Below are 19,845 nucleotides of genomic sequence, written 5' to 3'. Positions count from 1 at the left end.
AACTGAATTATTCAAGAATATGCTTTTGCACCATTTCTAAACAAGGATGATTGCTTGGACCAGAGTTTTAATTCCCAGCCTTTTTGCCTAAAGAGCTTCCTGGCAACAAAGCAGTTTGCACAGACAATATTAATAAAAATATTCCTAACTTTTAAAAAGAAGACTTAATCTCAGAGAGTCATAGTTTTTCATGTGGTGGTTTCAATACACTAAATACTTGAAAGCTAAGCTGCTATTGCTGTTTTTAAATACATCAGGAGACTATATTGTTATGGACATATGCTTTAAAAGCAAATAATCAGAGTCAGGACTAATGAAGTTAAAACTGCCATAATCTTACTCTTATGATTTTTCCTTTTCAAAGCACTGCTACAGAGTCTAAAGACTGTTTTCAAAACAGACAAGTGTTTGAATAAGTAAATGACAATGCTGAGCATAAACCAGCAGTAACTTTTTGAATAAATGACAATATTGTGCTTTTTTGGTTTGTGGTTGGTTTTTTTTTCCCCTCCATATAATGATTTGCCATTTAAAAGGAATATGATGATGAAAGTTGTAAATTCAATCCTCGCTCACTGTTGTGAAAACATAATTGTAACCACGCTCTGAAAATGAAAGATAAAAGTAAAATTTTGTCTGTATCAATTTTATTTATTAGACAATACAGATATCAGATTAGTGACAGCTTAGATTCTGTCATATGCTGTCATATTAAACACTCATCTTTCTGCCTCACACAGGAGGAGAGAGAGGTTTCTCTTCTCCGATTACATCATTACTGCTATCTCAGATCTGCCACGTACTTTCAGCTTGTTTGGAAATTAAATACTGCTGAGACTCTGATTGCTACAGATTTTAACACTGGTATCACTATGATCGTAAGGGGGAAGATTATCTATGTTTGTCCCTTAGTATAAAAAAAGGAATTTTATTTCCAGGAAAATAAGCAAAACCTGCCAGCACTTCATCTATTTTAATCCCAACCCACAAATGTAAAACTTGAAGAGCAGCATTCCCTTTTGCAAATAAATTATTGGTATTGTTTGTTAGGGAAACTTTTACAATTTTAGATACAATGAATTATAAACTGCTAATGAAATTTAGTTCCACTTATCTGAAGTTCACATTTATGTTAACCAGAAGGTGCCCAGATGATTCTACGGTGCCTGTTGTAAGCACATTCTTCTGACTCGGTGTTTTCTTCTTATTCAACCATACACTGGTTTTAGCACTGCCAAGAACCATTTTGTGGAACAGGCTGCTTTTAGAATCTCTAAAATAGACATTGATATAGCCCTAAAGGATTTTGAAAAACCTGAAGGCAGTTTAGTGAACTGCATTTCAAAGCCTGAGTGACTAGTATCTTACACACTCTGTGGTCAACATCTCTGCAAAGAGCATGGTTTGTGCACACTACACTTGTACCAAGTTGTAAAACAGTAGCACACTGCCAAGCCTGACCTGTAAAACCCTGCTCAGGGTTCCATGCTCTGTGGCTAACACACGCCATGGCTGGCTAACAGCTGGATGGCAGCCAGCAAGCCAGCACAGAATGTCATCAAGGAAAGCTCAAAGGTTTCTGCAAAAGACCACGTTTGTACATTGATGTATTTATATAAGTTGTCAAACTACAACAACTCTAGACAAAAAGGTCAAATTTCAGTTCAGACAGGACAAGTTAATTTTAACTAAACTTGAGCGAAATTCAATCACATTTTCATAATCGAGACAAAACTATAAAAGCCAAAGGAAAAACTCTTACTGTATTTCTGTATTTCAGAAGGGAAGGAACAGACTCAGAACACTGAAGTAAAACTGCATCCATATCTATTGGCCTATTGTACAAACTTTCCTACTCTATGGTATATTTTATTTACTGCTACTCAAAGCTCAGACCAGTCCCGGGGATGTTTCTCAAAATCCATTCCTAAAAAAAGAGAAAATTTTCACCCTGGCAGTCATCTTTTTATCGAATTAAATTATACCTTCACCTTTTAGACTACTTAATCTAAAAGATATCAAAATTAAAAGGAAATTTATGGCTGTGGTTTAGTTTAGCAACTGTCTTAAAACTTCAGTAATTTCATAAACTATAGCTTGTGTTGTGAATGTTTACAATTGGTTAGCATCAAGTCTAATAATATTTGGACAAATATGATTTTAGTTTTAGCAAACTACATAAAAAGACAGTGCCTCAAACACTACAGTGTCCTGAATTTGCTGTCATTTATTATCACTGATTTCTCCAAAGTAAATGCCACTGTTGCATTGAAAATGGTTACTTATTGGAAATAGTCAGAGAAGATTTTTTTTTTCTTATAAATTTACAGCAGTTTAGTTTTGTAAACCCCATTAGAAAATGCTACTCTTATTGTAAGATATACGACATAGCAATCCATAGTGGCAGGACCGCAATATATTTTTTAGCTTGACTTTAAAGAATTTGTATTACTTAAGCAGAAGAATCAATACTCATCTAGCAACATGGAGCTCATACTACAATCCCTACTTGTGCATTTACATGGCTTCAGAAAAGGTTATTCTTTCACATCACCTGATTTGTATAGGATTTCTTCATTCTTATGCTGGACAATTGAAAGCTAAAAGGAGAAGCAGCGTCTGAAAACAAGAAAAGATAATACACTGAATTTAAAATATTTACCTAATGAGAATGAGTAACTATAACAGTAACTCCATACTCATCTTGTGAAGCCATTTTTTAATTACATGATCAAAAATGAAGAGAAATTCTTTTCAACTGCCAAGCCAAAATTCAATTCTGTATTCCTTTGCAATCTGTAATGGTACAAGGCAAAGCAGAACCTCACTATCTTCTATCTTCTTAAATACATGGCATCAGATTCAAATACTAAACTTAGAAAACAGCAAACATACTATAGTTTAGGCAGGCAGACAGATGACAGACCATAGAAAATAAAAATTGTTTAGCAGCTTTTATTAGTGAAGAAGGAAAGATTTTTTTTTTCTGCTCTTTTGTGTGTTAAAATTGTTGTATTATTAACTGTCATATTTTGAAAGCTATACCTGTATTCTATCATGAACTTTAAGTCCTACAGAGCATTTCCAGTTCTCTCATAACCTATACTTCAGACAGACTTTAACTCAATAATCAGTGCTTCATCCACTGTAGTTTCAAACTGAGCTCACAATTGTGTGTTGCACAGCCTTATTTCATTAAAGAAAAAAAATAGACCTGCATTATAAGCTGCAGAAGTCAGCATACAATTGCAAGTAATGTACAGTAATGAACAACAGAAAACCTAAGAACAATGAAGAAACTTATCATAGAATCATAGAATGGTTTGGTTGGAAGGGACCTTAAAGACCATCTAGTTCCAACCCCCTGCCATGGGCAGGGACACCTTCCACCAGAGCAGGTCACTCAAAGCCCCATCCAACCTGGCCTTGAACACTCCCAGGGATGGGGCATCCACAGCTGCTCTGGGCAACCTGTGCCACTGCCTCATCACCCTCACACTGAAGAATTTCTTCCTTACATTGAATCTAAATCCTCCCTCTTCCAGATTAAAGCCATTGCCCCTTGTCCTATCACTACCTGCCCTTGTAAAACATCCCTCTCCAGCTTTCTTGTAGGCCCCTTTAGGTACTGGAAGGCTGCTCTAAGGTCTCCCCAGAGCCTTCTCTTCTCCAGGCTGAACAACCCCAACTCTCTCAGCCTGTCCTCCCAGGAGAGGTGCTCCAGCCCTCTGATCATCTTCATGGCCTCCTCTGGACTCGCTACAACTGGTCCCTGTCCTTGCAGAATTACAACTAATAGAAGAATTCTAGCATATGCTAATATCAAAATAAATGCATTCAGAATAGTGGCAGAAAATAAATATTTTAAAAGTTCACATATTACAAAACCCAGACTGCTTGTGAAGCATAAGGTTTTTACAGAACATTCACTTAAGAGGCTGTCACAATAGAAAATTTCTTCAGTTACTCCTTAAATGAAATAATAAAGCACCTAAATTAGAAATGTGTCGTATATTACAGTTTCTTTTAAGTCTTCAAGAAAATGAACACAAGTTACTGGTGTCCATCAGTTCTATGACACCAGTTTTAAAAAACTAACTTCTTAATGGTATCAGTGGAACATTCACTACATATATAAACCTCTTAACTTGAGAGACTGTACTTGCCTGTATGTTGCCAGGTTAAAATGCTGAACAGTGTGTGCATGTATATATCCATACATATGGATGGATAGATGATACTAATTGGATACTCACCTTCCAGATCAAAGCTGGCTCATCCCTATTTTTTTACCACATGGACATACAAGCGGCTGCAGATAACGGAGGGTCATGATGGGGTTGTGCAACTGCCAGCTCTCATCATGTGAAGCATGGCTTACTAGGCAAAGAAGAGGAAGGCCTGAACTGGGGATTCCACCCTGACACTCAAACCAGTACTTTCTACTCACAGCATAATATTCTGCTCTCTGAATTCCTCATATCACTCTGTCTGACATTACAGAAATGCAAATAGGAGCGAATGTATTTTGATAGTATGGCTTTGTACAATTGAGAGGCTTACAGATGCTGCAGAATTTTCTGTCAACTTTAATACCTTCACACCAAGTGATCCTTAAGATAAATGATTTATGTTTTCTAATCAAATACAAACCTTCTAAAGCTTTTCAATCTTTTCATGGCAGCCTGGTGAAAGAATGGCTGCTGCAAGTCAGCCATCAAGTAACTGAACTTGGCTTTCAGAATCCCCCAAACCAAACAATTATCAACAGTTTGTATAGCAGCTTCTTAAAGCAAAGCATCTGTTGCCATTGTTAGCGTGATTATCATTACTAAAAGCAAGTTTCTCTGCCTGCCTTGCTTTTTTGTAACACACATACAGAAGAGATCATTTAGCTCGCTACAGCCAGCTCTTAACAATTCAGCTTTAGCTTACTCTTTGTATTAAATGAAAATGTTAAAACATGCACTCTAGATTTTCCTCTAAATTATAGAGACTCAGGATCCTATGAAAAATAACTTGATTAGTCACCCTGATCTTTTGTCTTCTAATGAACTGGCATATGAACCTTAGACAAATATATGTAGTTTATTTGCATCGTTAATCAGAAGATGACAAATGTTTGTCTGAATTAAAATGTTGACTTCATAGCTTGTGTAATTACTGGAGCATTGGGCACTGTGAAAGCTTGGACCTCTTTTCAACTTTTTCATTCGTATGTCCTATACAGAAACTAAGGTCAAAGCATAGGTCTGGTATTTAAATAAATGGTCAGATTTCTGCTGAAGAAGCTAGCTAGCAAATGGGATAGGATAGGGTTACTGCAGGGCAACGTTGCCAGTTCAGCTGGTTTTATTGTCTGGCTCACAGTGCTTAGTGAGGTTTTCTAAGTCTCAGGTAATAAAATCATGTCATGCATGATTATTAGTTTGCAGGTAGTTGTTTTTCTTTTAAACCGGATATCTAATCCTCAGAGAGGTAAAGGAGGTCTTGAAATCCTGAATCCTAAAAGCCAGAGTAAAAAAAGAGAAAAAAAAAATTTAAACTTCCATAGACTTAGGAACTTTTAATACAGCTATTAAAGATTGTTTCAGAGCCTAGCTTATTATCTTTGACTACCTGGGGCAAAAATACTGCAAAAGTCACCACTTGCAACAACTTTATGAGTGCCTGGATAGGAGGAGGAGAAAGTCAAGAAGCTACAAAAGTCCAGGAAGAAGACAGTCTTTAAAAGAGCATCTAGACCCAGAACTATAAAAATGTAAGAACCCTAGACATTAGAAGGAGGCAGTGTAGACATACAAAGAGAGACTTGATCAAGGAAGTACAAAGTAAAGGGAAAGGCTGAAAAAAATTCAGTAAGAAGGAATCACTTCCATTTGATATGGAAGTTGGGGAAATCAGAGAGCTCAAGTAGAACAGAAAGGAACAATGTGAATAATCTAAAGTTGATTATAAATCCATGCCAACTGGAAGAAGAGAAAAACCAGATACCAGCATGGTAATATGAATCAGAGGAATGAGCAAATCATGAAATTACAATATGAACAAAAGAAAAAAACCCAAATTTTTTTCAAATCTCATCTTACCTTTTTGTTATTATCATCATCATCAGTAGTAGTAGTATATAACCAGTGATTAGTTCAGTACAAAACACATTAATATTTAGAGTTAGATGGGTGTTGGTAAATGTCAGACTCTTTTTCTGTTTAATGAAGCACTCCCTTTGCATAAAGTAAAATATCTAATTCATGTTTACCTTATCAACCTAGGGGTCTTTCAGCCCTTCAATAAATATAAGGAACCATGAATGTGTGGAAAACTGGAATATAACTGTGCGAAGAAAAAAAGAAAATATAGTAAATTCAAGTAAAGGATTTCTGACAATATATTTTCATATATTTAATAAATTCTGACATTCAGTGCTTTCATTTCAAAGCAAATAATAGATTGTTACATTGGAATAACTGCAGATAGTATAAAAGCCTTTCAAATACAAATAGGAGCTCTGTTTTCAAACACCTGAGAACAGACACTGATCTTTTGGACACTGTGTAGACTGCTTAATAGATTCCACCTTCCAGAAACAATCAATTCCCTCCTCAGAGATACATAACTTCTCACATTAGGAGGGGAATATAGTACATTTCTGAGTTCTCCGGAGCCTGAGATGAAAAAGACCGTGAATCTAGATCCACATCAGGTTTTGGACACCCAGCTGCTGGTTTTGGTGACAAAGTCCAAGCCTTGCTTTTCTACTGAATTTTGCCTGAATTTCCAAAAAACTCCAGTTTTGACCATGCCTCCCTTGTCTCATGTGTCTACTCTCTCTCTTATGCATACACTGTGATAACTTAACCATATACTTTTGTTGTTCAACCGATCTATAAACTGGACAGAAGGTAGAGAAAAAAAACAATCCACCATGTTAACTGCTGAGATTTGGGTTTTCTGAAAAAAAAAAAAAAAAAAAAAAACACACAAACACAACAGACTTTTTAAAATAATTTTGAATAAAACATAACTCTCCAAACAAGTCCTATGAACTCTGCAAATGCAATGCAAGTTGCAAGTTTGGGGAAAGGCTCATAGAGACAATGGAAGGCATAAGAACATCTGCATATTATCCTCGAAAATATTTTGAAAAAAGTGAGTCTTAATTTTACAACATGACTGTATGGTTAAGAATGGTCCCTGCAAGCAACACTAAACAAGAATGGACACTGCACAGACCACAAATACTTTAACAATTAATGCTTCTGGAGTTCAAAAGTAAAAAAAAAAAAAATTAAAAAGACAAGAAAAAACAAATAAATCTGTTATTGAAAGCTGTAATTGTTATTGAATGTAACAAGAAGAATATGTCCCTAGCTAAAGAACAATAAAAACATTCATTAGTCTTCTCATTGGGTACTAGATGACTTTGCAGCATAAAAAGAATCCTCATTTTGCAAGCATGCCCTTAATCTGTCTCTCTCTGATGCACAATTTGCAACTGTCTTTTATTCTTTATGTTGTGAGAAACAGACCCTCAGATAAAGCCTCCTCCAGATTTAAGGACTGTACCTAAAACTACCAGCAGGAAGATATGATGAATACCAAAAGATCTTAAAGCAGTTTCAAAAGAAAGAATTGCTATCATAAGATAGAACATAAGATGGTTGATGTTCCATATGTTGAAATGAGTTGTATAATTCTAGGTTAACATATATTTTCAAGCTCTGTACTATAGGCACAGAGCTCATGAAAGAGCAGGCTTGTATGGCTGAGGGCAGGGGCAGATTTTACTCTTAGGTTTCAGTATTATGTATTTCTGTCTGACTTTTTTAGACCATCAAATTACTGGTTTTTCACTGCTCAGTTTTCAAGGCTGCTGTGTTTCACTTTCTTATAGCTACCATACTGAACTGTAAATAGAAGAGATTGCAAGTTTGATGACAACACTTCTCTAAATACACTATCAGATAAGAAGTAATTTTGTTAACAGATAGGTCAGGCAATACCTTTTCAGACACAGCAATTTTATCATCTTCCATAAATACTTCTGTATAAGAATTTGCATAATTATGTAAACTTTCCTATGTTTATATTAGAATATATAAACAGTGCACACTTTGGGCATAGCTACGGCACTAGTTTTAGTAATAACGTACACAAACTCTGTTATCTTAAATACTCATAGCAGCATAACTGTGGTAGTTGGAGAGTCAGCGCCAAGACCTATGAACAGTCCAGTGATCAGCTCAGCTTCTCAGATGTGTTTTGCCACTCTAATTGAGGTCCATGCTGTATACCAATGCTCCCAGTAGCCCCCAAAACAAATTACTCAATATTTTCCTTTTTTTTTTTTTTTTTCCTCAATAAATTATGAAAGCATCCCAGTTTCCATGCTCTAACTTCCAGAGCAGCTGGAAAGTACACTCCATCAGAGGTACTGCTCCTGCTATTTCAAGGTCTTAAATTCTATTGTTAAATTTTATGCAAGCTCATTTTCTGTGAATCTCATTTATTTCTGGTGGACTCTTTTTTCATGCAAACCTAGAATTTAGTTTCCAAAGTCCTCCTGATAGGAAAACTTTTTAAAAACCTTTTGCTGCTAAAGGATCAAGCAGGACAAAGGACCCCTTTCACAGATATGTACTTTTGTGCACAATCACAGGCTGATTCAGTAGGAGTCTCTTGCATTTAGCAGGAATACAGGGAGAAGGATTCTAGAGAATACAGGGGGAAAGGAAGGAGTGGGAGGAGAGAGAGAGAGAGAAAGCAAATGGAAGATGGATGGGCTGGTAACTGGAAGAAACCAGTCTCATATTCCGGACTCCCCTAAGCAATTGTCTTTACTGGCTGAGACATTCCGCTGCAGAAGTTTCCTCAGCAACAGTGAAATGTAGAGTCATTTTAATGTCAGCTGTTTCCAGTATAAAACTGTGTAGTGTTTTACATAGATTTCTTTATAACTGTATCAAACAGTACTATACATACAAGACTAATCCCTCTATATATTTGTGGTACTGCTTAGAGCATTGTTGTGAATTATGGACTACTAAGAAAAGGAAATAAAAAGATCAGTTAGGAGACCTTTGCAAGGATATACTTTGCATAGTTAATGAAAAAGTTGGAGAAACAGAACAAGACTTATCTTGTAGGTTCATAGATTATGTCTCAGTAAGATCTAATGTGTCATTATTACCAGTTAACACAGCATGCTCCATTATCACCAACACCCACAGGTTGCTGCATAAGCTATCTAATGAAAATGCTAATTGTTTTCTTTTAAAACATTCCTAATTTCTCCTAAACGGGGTTTGGTTTGGTTTTCTTTTTTTTTTTTTTAAGCTAAAGGCTAAAACAAGTAGTTGACACTGGCTGATAATTTCAGTGATATCCAGGATCAGCCCAACTCATCTTCCACTGCAGTCAGTGGTAACTTATTAATTTTGATTGGGAGAGAGTTTGAGAACTTCTTGTACCCTCTTCTCAGTACATTCAGTTTATCCTATCAATTCAGTGCCTGCATGATTTAGATGTTGGAAATTCCTGGTTCTCTCCTCCTGTCCAGCTTGGCAATGAAAGCTTTTCAATCAGAACAAAAGATTAATGACTGAGAGTTACAGTACGTTCAACTCAGACTTCATAGCTGAAGACAGCTATATGTGGAATCAAAAGCATCATTCATAAAAAGGTCCACCATCATAAAAAGAAGCTGTTAAGCTGAGTTCCATGCAGTAAGTAACAATTTGAAAAGGTGGAATTTCACAATATGAAAGAACAAGACAAATGCTCTAGAAGCTCCAGTCTCTACTCTCTTTCATTCACTTTACAGCATCAGAAAGCCAATTAATGTATATTCAAATATAGGTTATTTTATCTATAGTATTGGAGTACTAGCCTTGATAAGCTGCCTTCTGAATTTTAGGTGTAAAAAAAAAAAAAAAAAAAAAAAAAGTGGTGTCTTCATTTAATTCAAGCAATCCAAAGTTTTTACACAAGTCAGCACACTGGGTTAAATTTAACTCCATTAAAAACACCACATTTTGTATAATGAAAATGAAGCCTTTTTTAAAATCTTGTTTTTCTGGACAGAATAATTTTACATAGCACTTTGCACTCCAAACTATTTTTTTTAAATTCATAAATAAATTTTATTTCAAGCAGCAGTAACTCAGTGTCAATATTATGCTACTCACTGATTCACGGTCTAAAGATATTGTGTTTGCAACAGAAAAGGAAATCAGCTTTATGACCCTGACCAAATGAGAATTTCCTTTCTCTTCCTAAATAAAAGCTAATTTTACTGTACAGTCAGATAATACGTTGTTTTACTCTTCTAAATAAAGCTGTTCTACTGATTTTATTTAGCATTTCTAGTCCATTTCATTCCTATCTTTTTATACATGTTCTTAAAAAAACATTATGTATTTTTTGTTGGGAACAGGACGTAAAATGATTCAGCAACTGAATTAGAGATCCTGTATAGTGCAACTTTAAGCAATTATCCAAATACAACAAGAGGTTTAATAGCTGGCACTGAAACTAAACTTCTTGTCACTAAAAATCTGATGTCTAACAAATTGACTATTTACATGTCAGTAGTGGTCCAAACTCTCCAGCTGATACTGAAATACACCTAGCAGCAAAATTTGTACAAGTACCCTTGTTTGTACAAGTACCTGCTTCAGAAGTAGCAGCTCTAACCAGATTAAGATGTTGAGACTGTGTATTTTTGCTAAAACACTGTTGACTACAATTCAAAAGTGGATTCATGACAATTCCAAGCCAAGCTCACCTGAAAGTTGGAAAATGCAGAACAGTGTTCAAGGATTCTGAGCAAGTTAATTTCCACATTTTGGTGTATCAGGAAAAAAACTTGGTCTCTGAAGCAGTAACGCTTGGGGTAAGAGTATTTAATTGACTTTGCAATGTTCAACCAGCGTAGAGAATGTAATTACAGATTATGCCAACACAACGAATAAACATCACTGTAGAACACATTTCTAGGAAGCCACTGATGGTGAAGTACAGAAAAAACTACGCATGATAAAGAAAAAAAAAATTATACATATTCTGGGTATAAACTAATTGAGGGGAGGGGGATAATTTTCCCCAGTAGGATTACACAAGACACGCCTCTTCTCTCTACCTCTTCCCTAATTCCTGCGTGAGCTGCTGGAAAACTAAAGGAATGTTTGCTTCTCCTCACACATAGATGAATGGGGAACCAGTGGGTAAGGAATTTCTGTATAAATAGAAAGATAGAATCTTTCCTCTGCTAACCTACAGAAATAGTAACCAGTTATAAAGGGATACTGATTTGCTTTAGTATATGGTTCACAGAGATAAGACTGGGGAGCAAGCGCACAATTCACAGAATTCTACATTCACAGTCACCCAATTAAAGAACAAGTAAGCATATCCAATTTTGTTTATATTGTACTGTTATAATCTGACATATTAAAGGACCTTTCAATACATACTGAGAGTCCTTTTAAGGAATCATTATGTGCAAATTGACTTAGAACCTGTGCTAGTGCTCAAAAGTAAAAATCTTCAAAATTAAGTTCCTGCCTCCTCCATCCCTACAACCTTCCCCTTTTTTCTTTAAGCCCCTGTGTCTGTGCTAGTGCAGAACTTTAGTACTTTGCTTAGACATAACCCCCAGCAAAAAGGATTCATCAATAACAGTAACTTTCCAAATGTGTACTTGTAATAAGATTTTTGGGGTGCACATGCAAACAAATTTTGACAAATCCACCAACTTTCACATTTCCAGATGCAAACGCACCTAATGACAGCCAGAATGGAAGGTTCCAGGTGGAAAGGCTTTTTTATTTTACTGAGGCACTTTACATAGACATTTGCAATTGCTAGATACTTTTGTGGCAAAATAACAGGAATCTGTAACCGATTCCCACTTGAATGTGAAATATATGTCAGAAATTTCTAAGTGTTTCTGACAGAAAATACTGCTCACCTCCTTTCACTGCCTATTCTCTTGATGTACTAAGTCAAGTGTGCTAACCTACTAATTATTATTACAGGTCAAACCACTAATAATTCAGTGGGTGAGATATCTGTACAGGTGGATGTCTCTACGCATCCTGGAACTGGTGAACATAAAGTCACTGTAAAAGGTAAGTTTCAAATAGCTAATTTTAAAAAGAAAGCAACAACAAAGTCCAAAACTCCCAAGCACTGCATCCTAAGTAAAACATACCAATAATGAAATAACATGTTAAGTATTACGGTACTTGTAAAACTATCATTTAGATTAGTATAAGCTGATTCTTTAATTGCAGTGAAGGTAGCAGACAAAAGCGCTGTTAATGTCAAGCATTTGTAAAATGTATGTTTACATTTGCTACCGATGTAACTGAAAGAAGTCAGACATCTTACATGGCAGAGAACAGCCAAAGCTTCTCCTAGGCTTTCCAGGTATTGGTATCCTATAGAAATCTCTCAGATCACCTTTCATTGGCTATACAAAGTCATACTGGATAATTAATTGAAGCTCTTCCAATGGAATTTTATTTTACAATTTCTTTTATTTCTTTATAGTTGTAGCAATTAATAATCTAAACTGGCAAACAACAGCTATGTTCCGGCCATTTGTGGAAGTTTGCATATTAGGGCCTAACCTAAGTGACAAGAAAAGGAAACACGGAACCAAGACAAAGAGCAATACCTGGTCACCAAAGTACAATGAAACTTTCCAATTGTAAGTCTTTTTTGCCTGTTAACTGGATATTTTATGCAAATTTTGTTAGAATTTCTTGCAATTAAACCAGTAAGACATAAAAAACATTCCTAAGGCCACTACACACATTAGAATCCATAGACATAGACACTACTTCAAAATTATTTAGTAATTTGTGTCTTTGTTTCATATGAAGATGAAGGATGATCAGTAAGCTTTCAGTCTTACAAAAGCTGGGTAAAACGTACAATTTCCCTACAGTGGAATAACTGTTTATATGCCTAGGAATCTATTTGCCTAAGTAGTTATCTGGACAGAAGCATTAATTATTACTGCTAGATATCTGGGCCTTTATGACTGTTGAGATATCTAAATACGTAAAGGGTTGTGCATGTGTTAATGATATTATTTATTTCTATTATCTAATCCTTAAAGCAGTAAGAAACTTCCACCTAACTTGGAGTTTTAAATTTAGTACTTCTCACAGAACCTCTCACCTGTTTACTCCTCCTCCCCTTTCATAACTGAGACCAATTCATTCTCCTCCCTTTATCCCCCAACCCTGACTAGGACAGGGTTCACTTTCACAGTGTCTGACTACAAAGCTCCTTTTGATGCTTGCTGCCAGTGATTTTCTTTTTTTTTTTTGCAGTTGATTTAAAGATGTGGTTATGATAGTTGTGGAACTAGTTGAACATTTTAGGTACTTTTTAAGGAAAGGTAACAGAGTTTATTTCAGATATTGAGGGAATGATGAATTCTCTGTCTCTGTTCAGGTCAGTGGGAACAGACACTACATCATCAGTAGCACCTGAAAGGTTAACTGTGTAGAAGGTTTAAAACTAAATCATATTCTGTTGCAACAAAATGGAACTACAAAAATTAAACTACCACTATCACTTCAATTTTTACAAGATTTCTAGAGTACGTGCATTCCTTAGGGTAATTATACTGAACTCCTTTTTCTAAATTCATATTTTTAATCCATGCAGCATTTTGAGTAATGAAGATAAGCCAGGAGCCTATGAACTTCACCTCTCAGTGAAAGATTACTGCTTTGCTAGGGAAGATCGCATTATAGGAATGACAGTTATTCAGCTGCAAAACATAGCAGAGAAAGGTAGCTGTGCATCTTGGTACCCCTTGTTGAGAAACATCTCTGTAAATGAAACTGGGTTAACAATTCTTAGAATACTTTCTCAGAGGACCAACGATGAAGTTGCTAAAGAATTTGTAAGACTTAAATCAGAAACAAGATCTGCTGAAGAAATGGCCTAAAATACCCAAGTAATGCAAGACTGTCACCGCCAAGAACATAGATACAGTGCTGTTGTCCGAATAGTGCATGCATGTGCAAATCTGTGGGAATGTTTAACTATGTTTTCAGTGTCTGTCAGTACTCACGTACTATACTTGCAAGGTATGTCAAGAAGCTGTATATCTTTTATACATATTTTGGTCTTTGGTAAAGTAATTGTTCCAATGAAGTGCCAAAACTAAAATGAAAAGTAAATGTTTCATTGTATCTTTATAAATGTCACCTCATCACTATTTCTTTATTTTTTAACATTTATTAATAAATAATTAGCTTTTTTAATTGATTAATAGGTTGTCTCTGTTTAACTACTGTGTTGCTTATTCTAAATTAAGTTACCTCCCTTACTCTTCTTTTAAAAAAAGATGTACCTAGTTTTCTTCAAACCATCATTTTATGCAAGCCTCATTTTAGGTATCTTACTGATAACTTTTTCTATCATTACTACAGATGCAGTTACTTATAGAAAGTGTTTGTAATTTTATAATTGCCAATATAAAGTAATGATTTTTGCATAAAAAATGAAAAAGGATGGAAATATTTTATGCTAATCTTTTTCCAACCTTTCATAAATATCACTGTGAAGAAATGCTGTTAAAGCAAGTTCTCAAGAAGCTGTGCTTATCAGAGTTTGTTACTGATGTTTGATATCTTGAGATAACTTTGTTCTTCAAAACTGCCAAGGTAATATCATATTTGTATTAAAAGAGTAAGTCAGTATCTGTAGAAAAAGACTGCCATACAGTACAGTATATGTGCTTTTAAAAAATCATTTTTTAAATGATATGGTACCGTACAAGGGTTAGTAGTTTGGAATATGTAATGCCAGTTTGTGGTTCGTTTCTAGAAATTGTTTATGACAAGAAAAGCTGCTGTTAGCATTTTCACTCAGTTATTAACGTTGCTTTACATACTTAGCTGTAACATCAATTAAGTGCTTTATTTCTTTATTTTTTTTAGAAAAGTTCAAGTTTGTACTTATGCAACATTACTATGTATTGCACTACAGCAAACTCCGTGTCCTGTAAATATATTTAGTGAGAAACTGTAAAATAAAGTATGAAGAAACTGCTTTCTAGTTTGTCATTTGATATTATTTCTGTGCCTATAGGTTTTATGTGCATGTGAAGCCCATGCAGTGGGCTTACAATATAGCTTTATAATATATCAAAGTACAATTTCCAATGTCTAGTATCTGGCTTTTTTATAAGTGTAAGATTTGATATATCACTGTCCTAAAAAACTATAATAAATGAGGTAGGCGTATATATATGATATAATGTTCTGTAATAATACACATAACATTCTGTAACTATACACATATTTGCCGTTGGTTTTGGTTATCAGTGTTTCTGATAGCACATGCTAAAGTTTTCAGCTTTGCTTAGGGAAAAAAAATAAATAAGAGGAAGGGAAGACATATAGCTAGTATGTTGGTGTCAGTCTTTTTAAAATGTAGTATGTGACTCCACATAGGTAAACCAGATTCTTTCCAGGATATGTTTTTGTGAGATATTTAGATGAGTTTTTAAGAACATCTTTCAACACCCTCAGTCCTCTTGCTTGAATACTAAAAAGTAGATTTGCCATAAGTATATTTAGACATTTAGAGAAGATCTGCACAGCTTTTAGAGAGTTAACAATACTCACCAAGATCATAGCAGAGGGGGTAGCACCCAAGTTATATTATTAGTATATAACCTGCTGATAGTTATGCATTGCAGAATACATTATGGCAGAGGGAGATTTTGATGGGTACATTTTTTAACTCATCACTTCAGAAAGCCATTTCTCCATGTGAAAACTTATACTGATAATTTCACATTTCAAAAAGTAATTAATTTAGACATGAAGTGATGCCTTAAACAATTCTGAGAAAGTAACTTTAGTAATACCTACTAAATATAAGTTGCATGTGATTGCAAATACTTACAAAACTCTCCCAAGGATTTAGAGACCCAAAATCAATCTTGAAACAATTCCAACCCTTAAATGTTTCAGATGTATTTGCATGTTGCGGTATACTTAAAAGTAAAATCCAGGTGTAGCTCTAGTAACGGCAACAAAATTAGAGAATTTTACCTGAGTCTGTATGTGCAAGTCATACTGCTTCCTAACTCCATGTCTGCAAGGTATAGCCCAAAGTGTCTACAGTGAATAACACTTAAAACGCAGAATCTATTAACAGTTAAGAAGATTTAATATAAGAAAACATCAGCAGACTCAGTCTCAAATAAAAAAGGAGAATAATCAAGAGATGAGGTGGTTCCTGAAATATAGAACCTTATTGTAGACAAAATGCAAAGAGACTTCCACAATAAATCATTTGTGGCTCTATGAATTAAAACAGAAAAGCTGGGGTAGACAGCTTCTGGTTTTTACCTAGAGCATTTTTATCATATTTTTCTGTCGCTGTTTATTCTACTGAGAGATTTATGTCCTTTTTATTTTGTTTTCTAGGATGGAAATATAATAGCCAAATATAGGGAATTGAACTAATTTTTCCTTGATGTGCTTCATAGCTAATATCTGACAGAAAAATATGGTTTTAATATGAATTTATAAAAAGTGCAACTTAACAAAGTTTGATGGCAAGGTTCGCTCTATTACTTATTACATGGCAGAAGTGTACAAAGGCAAATCAAGTTAGAATTATTTACATAGAGAGTGGAGACAAAAAGGGACTCCCACTGAGTCACAAGGTTCAGAATGGACCCCCTTGCTTTCTAAATTCCTTCTCGGAGAGGAGTCTAGGTGTGGCTGGATCCAGACTTAGTCCCAGACTTAGTCAACGGTTTATGTCTAAGAGAAGAGATACAAAGAGGAAAGCAAGCCTCCTGTTGCATCACAAGGTTCAGAGTAGACCCTGTTGCTTTCTAAATTACTTCACAGACAGGAGACTAGGTGTGGCTGGATCCAGTCCTAGTCCCACATGGGGTCAATGGTTTATATCTAAAGGATTTAGTAGCACTTATTCATTTAGCAGCACTTAATAATTGACTAATGTAACATTTACAAAGTAATTCAATAGGATTTACTATAATCACAACTGTGACTGAAGTTGTTATAGGGTATTTAAATCAATTCACACACACAAACACAAAAAGAGAGAGATACAAGGATAAAAGATGCATCTGTTAAAAATTCCCCTTGAGTTCAGTGAAATACTCACTTCAAATGCCTTGGCATTTCTCAATGGGCAAGGGTTGAGCCTCGAGGAGTTTCGGCCCAGGCTCTGTCATCAGCTTTCGGCAACTGTCCTCCGAACTTTGCAAACTTGAGAGTTTGCGAGCTCCAAGAGGCATCCCACTCAGAAGGAGATGTTGGTCACAGCCTACTGTGGTGCTGGAGAGCTCAAAGAGTCTCACTTAGGACTGCTGTTTGTAGGTTCACAAGATGATTTGCTTTAGTCATCCATAAACTCCCATCCTGGCCACAATCAGGGTCAGTAATTACTGCAATTCCCAAAGTTCCAGTAACAATGGTACCTTTTCACTAGAGCTACGATTCAGATAAGGGATGTTCCAAGGCTGTCAAGAAATGACAGATTATTCCTGCTCTCATTCCCCACCTTGGTCAGGCAAGAGGAGTTGCCAGTACGATCAGCATTGCTCTCATCTTAGCCATGAAAGAGTTCCTGATACAGTCAAGGGACACCTAACTGCCCAACTCATTACACAAAGGCCAAGGTTTAACAGGAATTCCTGAGATCTCAGTGAGGCCGGGGCAGGGAGGGGGATGCACCACAAAAAGGTCCCTTCCATTCCAAACCATTCTGTGATTGCAAATAAGTGTTAAAAGTTTGTCCGTACCCTGGAAGGATCAAGAGATCCTTTATAAAGAATACAAGAAATGCACATGCATGTACAAATGCCACCATTTGGCTTAGTTATCACTCTAGCTATATTCCCCATACACATGTTTTAGAATATTCATAACTACTGTTTTCTTTGTGCAGCTTCTTCACAGGCATTTTCATTCAAAAAGAGATTATTTAAACAAGCTTACTTAATCCAAGTATTCCACATTTAAAGGGAGAGTTAATTCCAAGAAGCTTTGTAAGTTATTGCATTTGTGTCCTCTGTGAATTAAAGTGATCTACACAACTTATTCACATTAGTTGTTAATAGGAATTGTTGGCCACTATAAATCTCATGTTTAAAGGAGAAGGTGAATTGCTTTATTTTACTATCATTGTTATTTCCAGAAGAGGACACACTGGAGGACAGGAGTCTCTTCTCAGTGAAGTCAATGGGAGCTTTGTCCAATGGTTGCTCTTCAGTCATTTCATTCAAGTTGAGCAATTTAGCGTGTTAGTGTAACCACTCAGGATGTGTTTTTCCAGTTCACAGGTTGAATAGAACTTCGAAACTCATTAAAAGTTAAAATGGGCTTAATCAGAAATACGTGTCAGAGGGAAGTTAAATTCCTCTTTGAGTGCTGGATGTGTTTTGATAAACATATTACCTTGTCAGGATGGTTTGCATCACTAGTACAGGTTTACACAAGAGAAGGGATTAAGGTGCCAAACACATACCCTACAATCACAGAATAACTTAATTTGGAAGGGACCTCTGGAGAGCATTTGGTCCACCTCACTCTCAAAGTCGGACCAACGAAAACAGGCTATTACCATGAAGAGCTGCAAAAACAGATCTACCTTCATGTTTCACACCTTAAGATAGATGCCATTAGGACAACAGACTAAGACAAGTCAACAAATAATCATAGCTGTGACATATGGCAAACATCACATATAAACAGTAGCTTCCATGGCCATACAGCTAACTTGAAGTTGAGTGGGCCTCTAACAAAATTAGCATCATTGCCCTTTATGAGTGATAATTACAAAATCTGTACAGGGTCTCTGTATAAAGATATTTCATTATGAAAACAAGATATAATAAAATTAGAACACGGCTGAGTTTATGGGTTTAATCATTACAGTTAATGCTAAACAAGAATATAATTATTATTTTGGTTTTAAGCTCTCCATTAATTCACAGCTGTCCAAAGGTCGCTGTGAATGGTACCTCTAATTTCTAAACACTTCCTATTTTATGGTAAGAAAGACACTGCACAGAATTTGCTTGTAGAGACTTTTCATCCTTTCTGCATGCCTTTTGCCCTCTGTGATTAAATGCACGCTGATTTGCAAGGTGTAATCAACCAGAAAGTTATTGTATTACTGTATTTAAAAGAAAGAGTAATGTCTAAGTTCTTCTCTCTTATCTAAATTGAGAAAAAAATGTTACATATCAAATATGCACAACAGTAGAATAAAGTCCAGATATTTGAAACTGCAGATTTTGGTAGATGATAATCCAGTATATTTAAACTAAGAAAAGTAGTATTTTCCCTGAGCAAGAGAAATGCGACTTGAACTTTTGGAGTCAACATCAACAAGAATCTCTGGACCACATATGCACTGCACACACAGGACAACTTCATATGAAAAACTATCCTGTCAATTAGTGTGGAAAACATGCCAACTAGTGTCAAATAAGAAAGAGTATCTTTAACTCCGACAGATTATCAACAGTATTACTTGAGAAGCTTACAGAACAGAAAAAAAAACCACCAATAATTTTCATTGTTTTTTTCTAATCTATTTTACTAGTTTTCATTGATATTCTCACGCTAGTGACTGTAGAAATCAAATTTGTAGGCAAATACCGAAAACAGAAGAATAATTTACCATTACTGCATTAGTCTGAATTAAATACCCATTTCTTACTAATCCCTTGAAAACTAAACAAAAGAGCTGAACAAATATGTGAAAAACATTAAATTATTGTATTAAATTAAATTCAGCTAGCAGACATAAAATTAACAT

At 35.4% G+C, this 19,845-nt stretch overlaps 1 protein-coding gene across 1 annotated transcript in view; it reads left to right on the top strand.

The window, feature by feature from the left end:
- LOC104165327 (protein unc-13 homolog C-like) overlaps nucleotides 1-13,972 on the top strand; it is a gene marked incomplete at its 5' end in the record, with an annotated part of 31,179 nt that extends 17,207 nt beyond the window's left edge. The window contains 3 exons of the mRNA XM_009704921.1: nucleotides 12,039-12,131; nucleotides 12,556-12,715; nucleotides 13,687-13,972. Of these exons, the coding sequence (XP_009703223.1) occupies nucleotides 12,039-12,131; nucleotides 12,556-12,715; nucleotides 13,687-13,972 (539 nt within the window). The remainder of the gene's footprint in view (nucleotides 1-12,038; nucleotides 12,132-12,555; nucleotides 12,716-13,686) is intronic.
- Nucleotides 13,973-19,845: the final 5,873 nt, after the last annotated feature.

The sequence above is a fragment of the Cariama cristata genome, unplaced genomic scaffold (assembly GCF_000690535.1).
Source record: "Cariama cristata isolate BGI_N322 unplaced genomic scaffold, ASM69053v1 scaffold2100, whole genome shotgun sequence".
NCBI classification, from domain to species: Eukaryota; Metazoa; Chordata; class Aves; order Cariamiformes; family Cariamidae; genus Cariama; species Cariama cristata.
Note: the sequence above shows the minus strand (reverse complement) of the source record. Positions and strands in the feature narration are given on the sequence as shown.